Raw genomic sequence first — 15,280 nt, 5'->3', positions numbered from 1 at the left:
GCTTAACCGTTGCTATGGTAAGGGAGTAAGGGAGACAAAATTTTCCGAAGCATTCCAACTTAGTCCTCAACAGTGTTATACTCGCTCGCGAGTGAGTGATGAGTCAAATGAGCGACTGACTGAGAGAGTCTGATTTGAGTCAAATGCATTACAATACGTAATAATTACACTAAATAAAATAACAACTAAATAAAAATATTTATTCTTTGCTAAGAATATGAAAACAGGGATATACAAATAGTGTTGGCTGTGAAATTCATATATTCTTCATAATTTCTTGCCAGTTTTGTATTAATTATAGGAGTCAAAAATGTTGTCAAAATATTTTGATCTGATTCTCTGAAATACTGATATAAAATGTCGTTTATATCGTTACAGAGCTACTGAGCTAAAGTGAGCTACTGAGCTAAAAGAGTGATATATATCACTGAGTTCAAAAGATATATCTCTCTCTTTTCACTTTAGTGATATATTTTGCGGACCTCTAGTTCACAAAGTAGAAACGCATTTCAGATCAGAAGGTCGGCCACGTGCATGCTACTTTGCCAAAGTACTTTTAATTACGATGCATCCAAGAAATATTAAGTTTAAAATTTAATATTAAAAAATGTGAAGTATACACGTACGTCTTTTTTCGCGAAGGATTATAAACCTTCATCAAAGTAAACCTAATATCACTTCCTTTAAAGTAGGGTTGTCACCATTTCTTGCAAGAAGAATAATTTATTTAAAGATTTTTTTTTTAAAGAATCCTCGTATTTATGTCAATTTTTTTTCCAGGCGAGAAACGTTGCGGTCACCCAGCGGTGCCGCCCAACGCGAGGGTGTCGGTACCCAGCACCGACATCGTGCCCGGCACCATCGCCAAGTACGAGTGCGATGACGGCTACGAACTGTTCGGAGCGCATCAGAGGGAGTGCACCTTGAGAGGCGACTGGACCTCTGATGTGCCCTTTTGTGGTAAGTCATCAAGCTGGTCTGATTTAGAACTTTGAATATTGGTAAGCAGTGACATCATAACAATCGTAAAAAAACAATTTGCACTAAAATAATTTTAAAAATTAACTATCAGTTGCTATAACGGCAAAGGAAATTATTATGAAAGTACAATTCACAATTGGCCAGCGGAGTGAAATGTGGCCTAAACTCTTTTATCTTCAGCAGAAAGCATGTGCCCAGCAGTGAGTCAACAACAAGAGACAACTTAATTTCATCCGTCGTCATCATCTTCTATTCATTATTGTCCGATGAAGGACATAGGTCTTCTTTTCGAATTACAAGGGTTTTGGCCATTATTGGGACTAACTAATAATTTGGGGAATAGAGTAACTTAATGTGCCAATTCAAACTTAGCTAGTGCGTTGGACTATAGTTTAAGTAAGAGTGTCACTTTGAGAAGAGAACTTTGTCCAGTAATGAGGCAGTTGTGGGTTGACGACGAGTAGCTTAAGAACTTACGATACTTTACAGCAATTAAACATTTAGTGATTGGAATTAAATTCGTATTAAAATATCGATAATAATGCCTTATTGGATACTTACGTGTCCTAGCTAGTTTAATCGAATTTTAAAATTTCACTTAACTTATCAGGTACGAACGTGGCTTTTCGAAAGCCAGCGAACCAGTCGACGACAGTGCGCGGAGGTGGTGCTGCGAACGGCAACGACGGCGAGAAGACCACCGAACACGACGGCAAGCGGTGCACCGAGACGCAGAGAGAGGCCTCGCCTTGGTGGCAAGTGGATCTCCTCAGACACTACGCTGTCAAAGTCGTCAGGGTCACTACCAGAGGCTGCTGTGGTAAGTTGGGCTTTCACGTTGTATTTATACCCAGAAACGTTTGCGCGTGTTAGTCGTGATAACTTGATTGTTACGTACTTGTAGGTATGTAAAACTAGACCTCCTAATTAACACGGTATTCATCAAAATTAGGAATGTGAATTCTCATTGGTTCTACATAGACTGGAATTATCTATTTCTAAAATAAAGACCCATCGGATTTTCATCCTTAAAGCAATGTAGTCCCACCGTACATTCCCGCTTTAAGGATTTTTCTGATTTGTAGGGCTGTAAAACAGTGGTACATACAGCATTTCAAGTGAGTTGAACAAACAATTTCAAGTCTGTTAGCAGCGTAGCGCGCGGAAGTTCAATTTACCACCCCTGAATCATCTGCAAAAGTTGTAAATGAATATTTACAACTTTTGATTAAACTAGAATTAGTTTAGTGGCGGAAAAAGGTCGTGTTTGATAATATTGCCGCTGCAGATACGTGCCGACTGGGACTGCAATTTAAGATTGAAAGGCCTTTCTATAACTTCTAAAAAATACACGTTATACATATAATATACAAAAAGCTGAATATGCCCCAATATGTGCCGCCCGAGGCGAGTGCTCCTCATCTCAAATCAAATACATTTAAATTGAAGGTGTTTTATGATTATCAAGTTACTAACAGTGATGTTAAGATATTAAAAATATACAAATATTTGGAAAATCCAAAAGTGCACGACTCATAATGCTCATTTAATTATGAAATATAAAAAAAAAAACTTAAGACGTTCAAAATTAATTGCCGAAAAAACAGCTGTAGTAGGAAGAAGGTACTGCACAAGCACCCCTGGTGGAATAAATGTACATAATATCTATAGATATACAGTCTTGTAGTTTTCGTTTTTTATTAATTGCAATTAAACGACACTGAATTGATTAATCATTCGCATTCAGTGACCTACAATCGTCGATTAGAATTTAAAAAAAAAAAATTAACTCAAATGATGGATTTTTTCACAAGTTACAGTGTTTTCAGGTTTCACACATGACGGACAGGAAATTTCTTTGATCTATTTTGGTGTTTTTTTCCAATTCTATTGCAGTAAATCAATTTTTAAAAAGTATGGAATTAATCTCCATTAAATTATCTCGACAATAGTATGCAAAATATCTTGATTCCGTGAACTATCAAGGCTATAATAATAAAAATAGCCGCCAAAATGAAGCGAAAAAAATTTTTCGATCGTAAAGCACTCTGATGCTTCGCATCATGAGTCGTGCAACATTATTAGCCATGTGACAGTTCTACAAAACCAAAAATAATTTTAACTATAGCGTTCACGGATATTGAGTTTCGTCAATGTAACACACATAACACGCATAAGCGCCTCCTTCCGTTCGGAAAGCAAATTGCTACTGGGAGCCGCAAATGTATTCTTGAGGTTACAAATTTCCGTGTAGGGATATCTAATGCAACTTCTAATGAAGTTTTAGTACTCATACATGCCACATCACCCACGCGCAGGCCAGGTTAGTTTTTCAATTTATAATCAGGAACTTTAGGAGATGTGGGCGTTAAAAGTTACCTATATGTAAAAATGTGTTAGCCGGTACACACAAGAAAGGCCATAACCCCACACTGGGCATCCGGTGTACGAATCCCAGAGACGTAAGTGTGATTTATAGAAAAAACGTATGTTATAAATTAGTTATAACTTCCTTATCCGGCATTACAAAAAGGAAACGTAGTAAGGAAACCTTAATTTCCAAGATTTCTGCATCCACAAAAATCCAATTTCGATAGGCCCCCAACTTTTGCTTTATTCAAACAGTGTTTTTTCGCATTTATATAAATAATATCTACTTGCAATTAACTACTACTACATTCTATGCTGAAATATGATAGATTAAAAATAATTCCTTTTAATTGGGAAAGTAACTAGGCGCCTCCGCCCCTTGCTCGCCCCAGGGCTTCCACACCTTCAAATCCGGCCCTGACTATTTTAAGCCTTAGGGCTTCGATAGGGATATGAGACATTGAATAAATTGCTGACTTGTAGCAATAGTCTCAATTTACTCGTAGCGCAAGTCTCCTCGGCATAATAAATTTCTCTCAAATAACAAATTTTCTCTACTGATTGCGTCCCTGAGGCTGTAATATTATAGTTGCCAATACGATATCATTATCTGTAATCATATATTAAGTTTACAAAGTATTTCATTTTACTTCTGCTTGACGTCATAGTTTAACGATGAAGGAATTAGCACCTGACGCTTACGCTGTTTGTCCACCAACCGCCGATACCGAGTCGATACCGATAAATTAATGACGGCGCCGAAGTAGCGTACATACATTTACTATAGCAGCTTGTCCACCGAACGTCCGTCACCCGAGCAACGTCATCCCATAGTAAATGTATGCGTACGCTACTTCGGCGCCGTTATTAATTATCGGTATCGGCTCGGTGACGGTGCAGTGGATAAACAGCGTTACCATGTCACTACCGACGCTAGGGTTGCCAGGTCGTCACTTAATAGACGGATAGACCAGCTAGTTCGGCCCGACATTCGGTTAAAATACCAGCCCTAAATTATTAACGATTTTGTGTCATAGTAAAATTGCATGTAGAACCGGACTTCTTTTTTATTTACCATTATTATTCGTAACTTTTAATAAATTAAAACTTAAATGAAATGAAAAACCTTCTTTGTTATTATTTTAATCATTAATATTAATCATTCATTACTTCCCAAGGATAAATAAAAGTGAGCGACAAAACTCGACGCTCGGTCTTCTGAAGTGTAAGTGTAAGGCGACTGGTCAAATTTAAAAAATCCTAACAAAAGCCGGACATGCCGGACACCGTTTACTTTTTCCAGACACACATTCAAAAAGTCAAATGTCCGGTTTTATCCGGACGCCTCGCAGCGCTAACCGTCGCGGTATAATTACGAACATGTTATAACATTGTGTTCTACATACTTTCTTTTCCATTATCAAATAAGGACTATTACTATTCAGACGCTCGCTCTTCTGACGTGTAAGGCAACTGGTCAAATTTAAAAAATCCTAACAAAAGCCGGACATGCCGGACACCGTTTACTTTTTCCAGACACACATTCAAAAAGTCAAATGTCCGGTTTTATCCGGACGCCTCGCAACGCTAACCGTCGCGTCGCGGTATAATTACGAACATGTTATATTATAACATTGTGTTCTACATACTTTCTTTTCCATTATCAAATAAGGACTATTACTATTCAGGACACGTTTTATTTTGATCACTCAGCAGGTACGTAATGCAATGTAATATTTAAAATTCAACAGTTGTACACTGCCTTTATTTTATTGTGTTCTAGGTCACAAACAATGTTGTCATACAGGTTACAAAAATTACGGAGGCATTCCATATGATTAAGTACTGATAAATTTTAATACCTCCTAAATATTCTCTGCATAATATTATAAATGTTTGTAAGTTTCTTGGAAAAGACATCTTGACTCTTGATAGACATAGATTAAATAGAATAGAATACAGAATACTTTTTATCCAACAAAATTTATATTTCCGGAAATTAAGGGAATTTTAAAGACCGCATACGTACATAAAGTTGAGAGCTGAATTGTATGCAATTTAAATTGTTTCTTTCGTTTTAACGCAACCTACATTGCCTTAAACACTTTAATAGCATACAAATTCTCCTCAAGTAACTGTGTAAGTTAAACAATACAGTCTCCGTAGTCTGTTGTAAATAGGCCGCCGTAGCAAAAAACTAAAGCCAGTGAAATTGCTCAAGAAACAAACGAAAACAATAATGTGGCGGTGAAAACGTTTTAATTACCAGAGAAATCCACACAATGAGCTGTAACGCAGGATGCATAATTGAATAGACTTAGAAAGGTCTTTGGGACCTTCACGGATGGCCTCGCCATAAAAATATTCATTCGTTTATGGGAAAAGAAACTGTTAGCATCACAGTATCCGGCAGATATTACCGGCGCCTTCACCACACTTATTTGCAGTAAGATAAACGCGTGAACAAGTTAAATACGGTCTCCTTTTCTAAATATGTATTTGAACTAGGTACTTCAGTTAATTAAATAAAAGTTAGATAGCTACATTTTGTTAATTCAGATTAGTTATTGAGTAGTTTTTCCAAATGCTATAGATTTAATTCTCGTGTAATTTTCAGTGCCTTTAGCTTCACAGGTGCGTAAAAATAGATGTGTAAACATATTTTGATATGAGTGGTTCAAATTATTTTAATGGTTCTTTTTTTAATTTGTAACGCCCGATTTAGTCAATGAAGATTATATCATTACAGCCGGAGATATCGTCAACACACGAATAAAGGGTATTCAGAAAGGAAATATCGATTTATCGACAAGATTAATTTGATTGTATCGGAAATAACAGGAAAATACACATTAGTTTACTAATTGGCAACAAATTTGCTGTAGGTAAGATAACTTATAGCCTGTTCGAGATTATAATTACTGCATTTTTTCCAGGGTTCCGTACCCAAAGGGTAAAAACGGAACTTTACTACTAGGCCTCCGCTGTTTGTCCGTCAATCCGTCTTTCATAGGGCTCTCTACAACCGTAAACCGCTTCACACTAGAAATAACTATAATTCAGTTTATAGGCTATTTGAATACCTACTTAAAAAGTCTTAAATTGCCTTTCAGACAACAAATTAGGAGACTGTTTTTTGCTGAAAATCTTCATCATCAACCCGTTACTGTCCCATTGTTGGGCATAGGTCTCCTCTCTCACATACCTTTGAAAACTTGTTTTAATTTCTCAGGTATACAGGTTTCCTCACGATGTTTTCCTTCACCGTTTAAGTAAGTGATAATTAATTTCTAATACGCACATAACTTTGAAAAATCCGAGGTGCGTGGTGCCTGGGATTTGAACCTCGGACCCGTCGATCAAGAGGCTGAGTTTCTTAACCACTAGACTGTCACTGCTCATCGATGCAAATCTTAGTGACTATTTATTTAGTTATACTCATTCTTGCATAGCTCTGAAGATGAAAATATCGGCTCCACACTATGACCGCAATCTAGTAAGACGACGACAGCAATGGGGTTTGACTCTACTGAAGAGGAAATGCTTCTAGCGGTTATCTAATTGGAGACCAGCCGTGCGTCGCAGTTAGATCTTAAATCTGTGTAACGTCACCGAAACAGGAAGTAGTTATTCCGTCTCACTATATTCCTATTCGTTCTCAACCCATTATTATGCCACTGCTGGGTCCCCTCTCAATGCGATAAGTTACAATCCACCGTTGAAGTGGTTGAAATTTTTTTCTTAGAACTCAAGGACGCTTTATATAGAGCGATAATAAATCAAGGTGCCAGGAACTTGAACCTGGAGCCCCTCGACCAATAGTATGAGTTTCAATTATTTTGCTATCACTTCCTTTGTATTACATAGCGATACTTAATAAGCAAGTACTCAGGTGTTTATATTCGATATTGTAGTTGTAACCGGAACAACGTGTATTTTGTTGTTGTTCTGTCGACTAACAACGTCGCTCCAGTTGTTGCAATGTACAATTTACAATGAAACCATCCGTTCATATTCTTTAAACCTTATATGCACCTTATGCAAGTTATGCACCTCTATTAACTTACGACCACTTTGTTAAGGAAGCTCTTACGTCACCGTTACAAGTATAATAATTGTAGTTTATATACTCACCTAAGTTCGAAAAGTCAATGTATAGAAAATCGCACCCTGATCCATCAGTAGAAGAACCCGGAATACATATAGCTAGTTTATTTGTCATCAAATGCAAAACAAGCGTGCAGTTTCCGACAGACACCTTTCACCTAATTGCGCTGTACTGGCGGCAGTGCAGTTCCTAGCGTCACGGGTGGTGGCTGCGTTGTATGTGTTGAAACACCGAACACACCTTCACATGTCATATTTGGACATGCTGCATGTATTTTACAATTAGGTACTCCAAGTTTTTTATGAGGTTGATTAGTGCATCGTAGTAACGTGAATCGAAATGGTCCTGTTCCTGATAAATCCATGTAATTTCGCTTGTGGTCTTGCTTCCGATCATGACGCGAACCATACTCGGAAGCCCGAGGTCGGCCTCCCATAAAGAGCTACCTCCATATCCCCTGCGTGTGCTAGGCAGTCTCATCGAGACAATCATAACAATGATGGCACCTGGCCGACGGCTCCCTCCTAATCCATATACCAGATACATATCTATGTATACTCCAGAAATAATCATGTCCTGTGAGCACCTGAGTCAGACGAAACGACAGGGTTCCGAATCGCCTTCCCAACCTCGATGCCTGGATAATCCACAAGCCGGCTCCACGATGCACCTAACCACGCTGACTATACATCAATACAACTATACAAGACTATACAACCTCAGTTAATAAAAAATATATAAAAAAATTAAAACTAGATTTATTACGTTTACGTCTTTTGCAATTTGCTAAACAGTCGGCAGAAGTCTTCTCTGTCCAGAAAAGGGGTAACAAAGCACTGTATTTCCCTCAAACTTCGAAAACTACCTTATAATCTGTGTTACTTAAATAACAACTCGAAAGCCTCATTGTCCGTTCCAAGAAATATTAATTCAAGAAACAAAACCTACTTTAAACTAGTCAGTTGTCTGAGTTTCAGGATAGTTCATTAGAACCACCTCTTAATGGATTTTACTAGAACTTAAAAAACCTTTCTGCATTTCCGTGTAAAATGTACAGTATGAGAGTAGTTTTCATATTATCGCGGTTTATACAAAGTATAATATATGTTGTCTTAAATTTAAGTCCCTTCCATTCCGGTAACAAATTAATTATTAGGTAAATAATAAATTGTCATGATTTGATTGACAAGACGTCATACCCAAATAACGTAAATAATTAATATATTAATAGAAATCCGTTGTGACCAATCAATCCAATTGACAATAGATAATTTTCAGTAATTTGACATCGGCGAGTGTTTGACATAATTGTCGATAGAGTTGTGGCTGATTTTAGCCCTTATGAATATTATATCCTTAAGGCTTAGCACACACTGCGGTTAAACGCAAACGGAATAGAAATAGTTGAAAACATCAAAACGCATACGAACACGCACTGCGGTTGCCTTTTGGCTTATTTTATTTCAGTACAATCATGATTCTGGCGAACAGCACGTGTTGTGGCGGTAATTTTATCGCTCACCCATAGAAACTCAATAACCAACCGAATACGTTTAAACGCAATGCGTGCGCACCATGATATTACTATGGGACACAAAAAAACGCGCGATCTAAAAGTAACAACTAATGTTTTTGAAATCAGTCACTGAAAAAGTCACTAGTGCGTGCACTTGTATAGAAAGCAATGTGTTACATTTGTATGCGGTTTCAGAGTAGCGGTTAAACGCGCGTGTTTAATCGTAGTGCGAGCTAAGCTTAACGGTCTGAGCGTGAATGTAGGATGAGCGAACTATCAAGCCACAAGCGGCCGTCATTTTCATAAAAGAAGATTATTATTCCCAGCATCAGTGTTCCAATATCGTGCCATCAAATACAAAATGGCACAACCTCCTGTTTCTAGGAGGTCCTAATAATATCCGCTTGTCGCATTCAATCTAACTTGGAAAGCACTCAATTGACGAAGCTATAAAATTTTATAAATGCTTAGTTACATTAACGTCTAATATTTTACACCTCAGACGCGAAATCGGGAGAGCCCTATTATATATCACTGAATAAAAAAGCGCGATTTATTTATCTTTTCTTCCTTTTTTGTATGCAGCCACAGAGTGTTTAATAGTCAACTCCGCTAATTGACATCAGTAACCAAAAATTGTGTAGGAGTAATGCTGAAGTCAATTACAGATGCATCAGTATCCCTTCAAACAAACGCTATTATGATAACATTAAATATTGACCTCCATTGATAGACTATTATGTATAGTGAATACTCTTCTCCAATTTGAATTTACTGTAAGTCTCCAATTTAAAAAGTTCGGAGCTTTAAGTTTCCGATCCATATAAAATAAGATAAAAAAGCAGAGATGCAGAAGAATGCAGGAATAGACTGCCTCAGAGGCCAAGCATTCCAATGATTTTTTTTTTTATTATTATTTAAGAGTAGCAGACGAGCATGCAGTCCACCTGATGTTAAGTGGCTACTACCGCTCATGGACATCTGTAATCAACCCGAGATAGGATTAGATATTCCTACCTGAGGTCGGCCACAGATGTGCCGCTACCCCTGAGGACTAAGCTGGAACGCCTCGGAAAAGTCTGTCTCCCTTACCACACCCTTCAAACCGGAACACAACCTAGTTCCGAAACAGTCGTATGTCTCCTACTCTTTAGTGCCTATCCAAAAAGTGCATCACCACTTTCCGAAGTAATTTCACATGAATTAACACTTGTTTTAGTGTGAATCAAAAAATTACGACAAACATTTCAACACGAACGACGACGACGACGAACAAGTGGCTACTACCGCCCATTGACATTTATAATCAAACTCAAATTACCTACATGACGTCGACCACGTGTCCGCTACCCCTGAGGACTAAGCTGGAAAGTCGCTAAAAAGTATATTTTCCTTACCACACTCTTCAAATCAGGACACAGCAGTGTTTAACATTGTTATGGTGTGTGAGAAACAGGAGTGGCGGTGTTACTGCCGGAGTGGAACCGTAGAGGATTATACCACCCTCAAATATCTCTAACATTCTGTTTATGTCATAACCGGCTGTTGATGTTTTCTATTCTCAATTCTTGTTACAGGTCATCAACCGCTGCAAGATCTCGAGATTCGCGTGGGTAACAGCAGCTCCGACCTTCAAAGGAACCCTCTCTGCGCCTGGTTTCCGGGAACCATCGGTATGTAATGCCCCAATCATCATCATATTAAGATAATAGGCGCTTATAGTGATTATGTAGATAATGTTCAAATATTGCAGAGAAAACGTTAATCGCTCTTGTTTGTAGGATTGGCAATTTATTTATGTTTAAAGTACACATGGCATTCAGATAGAGATCGGTAAAAGGGCATTGAAATTTTAGTTCAAAGTTGACATAGTATTGCAGTAATAAGGCAATTTTAAATTATGGAAATGCTAGTTTGATTTTATGCTAAGTATTACTATGTAACCAGACCGGACCCATCGATTTCAACATTAGTCTTTATCATTAGCATTATAATTAGCATATTATTATGTGTCATTACATTATTTCACTTATTATTTTTAAAATCTAAATTAGAAACAACCTTCGACTGCATCAACTTGCAGTTTGTAAGTGTCTACATATGGCACGCGTTCCGACTATGAGCTGACTGCAAAATTGCAGTTTCGTTGCCATTTTTGTGCAGAGACATAACTGCATCGTAACTTCTATTAAACTACGCAATCTGTTGCAATTAGACTGCGTTTCGAGATAACGATCGACTAAGCAATTAATTATGTTAGTTGTCAAAATTGCATCTTCACTGCAATTTTGCATTATCTAGCAGTCCAAATGCAATACATAGGTATAGACACTAAAGAAGTTTTAATGATGTCGATTGCAACACGACCCATCGCGCGTTACAAAACTTTCGAAGAAAGAGTAAACACATCGTGTATCTTGTTCGGCGGTATGTTTATAGGCCAGAATGGAGGGCGATGATGAAACATTAGTACGGGATACGACCATTTTTACATCCACCTAGTTTTGTCCAAATAATTCGCCACCATTTTTTATCAATACATTATTTTATATAGTTTCAATGTTCATGTAATAGTTCCAGTTTTTTTTTCCGTGAGAGTAAGAGATCACTTATGTACTTTATAAAGTGCTTAATTACGAAATTGATGATAATAAAACATAATCAAGTACCTTTTATTGAAATTAGTCCATTGTTTTTAATGGGTAAAAAAAATTAATTTTACTCCTCCTTTAAATTGATAAAATTCTTTAAATCAATATTAAACGATAGTATACTACTGCTTAGATCTTAAAACTACAGTAGACAAATGATAAAAAAATTGCTCGAGTATAAATTAAATACTTCTTTGTCCAAAGTTTTTGGCTGGCACGCAACATATGTATCATTGTTATTAAAATGGTCAAGCCAACTTTGTTAATTGCGCTATAAAACGTGAGACAACTCGTTATCCATATAATAGACAAAATAAAAATCCCATCGCATACCTACTTTTTGTTCGCAACTCACAACCGGCTTGATGGACCTATATTATTGTACAGTCAGCTCCAAAAGTAGATGAACATATTAAGGTTTCAAAAATACTTACACACCTAAGGGTTCATAAATAGCTAAACACCCTTAATATCATAATTATCTGAAAACTTACGCGTCAAAAGTAGTTGTACACAGACATGTGCACAAATAGTTAACGTCACAATATGGTTTGTGAAACCTATTATGTGCATCTACTTTTGAAGCTGACTGTACATGCCGGTACCTGTTACCTCTAAATATTTAGTATACAAGTATTATAAATGACACTGTAATTAACATATTCTCTAGATTTCTATAGGTATTCTTATTGGGTGTTTACTAACCTACAGAAATAAATAAAATTTAAAAATCGTTGTACTATCAAAATAACAGCTCATCGAATGCAGCTTATTTACTACTTCTATATTAAAAAAGACGGTATAAGAATACCTATAAGGGAAACATTATTCCAAATGGATAATTAAAATATCTACCTCAGTGGTTACAACGGAACACTGCTGGTACTCATTATACCTGTTCTGTGTATAATGAAGTACTTTGAAGCCTTGGTACCTTGAAAACAATATGGAGGTTGCCTTTAATAGCTCCAGTTCGAAATTAGAGGGAACGCTAGTTGGCGTTCTCCACAGGAACTTATGCAATGAGTACCAGAAGTTGCTTCACGTTGTCACATGCCTTTAAGAAACTATACGTCACAAATTCACAACAAAGCACCCCATTTACATACTTGCGGAATATCAAAATCAAATTTGTTAAAAAATCAATTGATATTAAAAATGAACTTTTAGTGTTGTATTAATTTTTCGTATTCTCCACAAAACATGGTTTCAGTTGATACCCATTACCCAAAGCATGGGGATGCATAAAAATATTTGTATCTTCCGCCATATTGGATTTAGAACGTCACTATACGTACTAATCATGGAATGTCATACAAACTGGTTAAAAAATCTGTAGTAAGATTTCATCCTTATATACTGTTGGGGATATCTCCAATGAAAGACTTGAATCCAACTAGTTATTTTTAATTAATTCCATGACCTCCTCGTCGTCCTTGACATCTACCGTTTTCCGCCATAATCCACTTTTGTTTTTTTTAAATCATGAATACAGCGTTACAGCCAATTTAAATATGTGGCCAGCATTATTTTTCGAGTGAAAGGTTTTAAACTTATTTTAATTTTATTTATTTTTATAATGTTAAACTAACGCAATAAGGTATAATAATAAATGTGACCTTACAATACATACGAACTAGTAAAGAAAGTTAATTATAAGCTTGTGATAATATGAAACTATATGAATTAAAGTGTCATAACACGGTTTTACTTTCAACTTATCATACAGCAACTCCAGCATTTGTTGCCCAAACAAAACCTCATAGACCCTACGCCAATAAGACAATGAAGGCGCTTCATAATAACTATTCTACAATTTCACTAAGTTGCTCAAGAAGTTCGTTAAAAACACGCGCTACAATTAAAAGTTATATTGTTAGAACAATTTTGTAACTATAACTTTAAGCGATTAAGTTGAGAATACAGCTCAAGTCAAGAACAAAATCTTATCTAACGCATAACTTGTCTGGGAGAAAACTAGGACAATGAATTTAGAATGTAGATAAAGTTATAGAGGGTTGTCGTCCCCTTTATTGGGTGCTCGAGTCAGTTCCCAGGACATTGCCGGGTATGACTAATCCTTTCGCATAGAAGACCACCAGTACGTCGATCGGCCGCACAATAACACCGCATGAAGTACTTTTTATTTGAAATAACATTATATTTCGTATTACGGGAAAATATTCAGAATAAGTAGTCGACCATCTGAGAACCTACCCGGACAAAGTTATCCTCGAAACCCGAAAATCTCGACTCATCGCCCTTATATTGACAGATGCTATAATAATAAATGTATCGAATGCTTTGCCTATCAAAGTTTGACATTTGACAACTACCTTAGCTAGAAATTGTCCAATTTCGGCCTTTGGTGGGAAAATTTTAGACAAATGAAGTAAATTTAATTACGGGTGATAGCCGTAGCACATGTGAGAACCAGAGGGTATAACGTCCTCTATTACAAACAAAAGGACCTGGATGCACAAAGCCTTTGAAATGTTCTCTGACTTAACGCATCACCGATTGTTATGCCTCGGTTTGTCCACTAAAGCACCCTTGACTTACTGGTATGAGGCCAATGGTGTAAATATCAAATGTTGCAGCAAAAACCTTTGGGACGAAATCCGCGTAGACGTTTATGTATGTAGCAATAAGTAATATTTTAGAAAACTTAAATTTTGAATGTGTTATTTTATTGTATTTATATTTCCTCATTCTGTTCCTTATTTCATCTACACTCATATTATAAAGAGGAAAACTTTGTTTGTTTGTTTGTTTGTTGTTTAGTTGTAATGCATAGGCTCAAACACTATTGGACCGATTTTAAAAATTCTTTCACCATTCGAAAGTTACATTATCCACGAATAACATAGGCATAAATTTATATAAAAATAAATAGTAACGTAACACAAGAGTAACGTTGGCATAAATTTATATAACATAAATTTATATAAAATATATTTGATAAATAGATTTTGAGGCGATACAAAGTTTGCCGGGTCAGCTAGTATACTATAAACCATATGCGTCTTTTTTTATAATTAAAATTCAGATCCAGTTTCTCGAAACGTTCTGTTTTTCAAATGAATACTACTGTTAAAATTAATAATAATTTAGTTAATTTTGCTGTATTTGTTAATATTTAATAGGCGTTACAATTTTTGAAAATACTTAAATAAAAAATATAATGTTATAGTTTAAATTTTAAATTAAACCTGCCGTAACTTTTCACGAATCTTGTTTGAATAATATTTCAGAGCTACTTTTTAATTTCCATCGTAGTCCATTACAGCTATTTTATCTGAGAGAGAATAGTCGAGTTTAATTCAGTAAAATTTCGAGTGAGTTGCGAACGAAAAATACCTGGGCCAAGGCTAATTAAAGAAGGAATGCATTCAAAAAACTCGCTGTGCAAGTCAGCCAATGTTGAAAAGACGGCAGGTTTTAAAGAAAACCTGAGGGAAAAAATATGAAAAGATACTTTCAGTCCCTAAATTAAAAAGCGTACCGCAAAGTCCTCAGTGAACCTGAGTGCGTTTGAATGTATGAGCCAAGTAGCCCCTACAAATCATTATCGTTTACTATGATAGCGTGTCCACTGACATTACGTTGGTGCTCGTGGCGCCTCCATCGCCAAAAAATTACATCCACCTGATC

The 15,280-nt window shown here is 36.4% G+C and overlaps 1 protein-coding gene across 1 annotated transcript in view; it reads left to right on the top strand.

Annotated features, from left to right (window-relative positions):
• fw (CUB and Sushi multiple domains furrowed) overlaps positions 1-15,280 on the top strand; it is a 115,916-nt gene that overhangs the window by 73,350 nt on the left and 27,286 nt on the right. The window contains exons 2-4 of the mRNA XM_073074718.1: positions 781-960; positions 1,592-1,801; positions 10,553-10,648. Of these exons, the coding sequence (XP_072930819.1) occupies positions 781-960; positions 1,592-1,801; positions 10,553-10,648 (486 nt within the window). The remainder of the gene's footprint in view (positions 1-780; positions 961-1,591; positions 1,802-10,552; positions 10,649-15,280) is intronic.

This window comes from Epargyreus clarus, unplaced genomic scaffold (genome assembly GCF_041222505.1).
Source record: "Epargyreus clarus isolate Ecla_fem2 unplaced genomic scaffold, WU_Ecla_fem_2.2 ptg000007l, whole genome shotgun sequence".
NCBI lineage: Eukaryota > Metazoa > Arthropoda > Insecta > Lepidoptera > Hesperiidae > Epargyreus > Epargyreus clarus.
The sequence above is the reverse complement of the archived record's forward strand: the minus strand, read 5'-3'. Positions and strand labels throughout refer to the sequence as shown.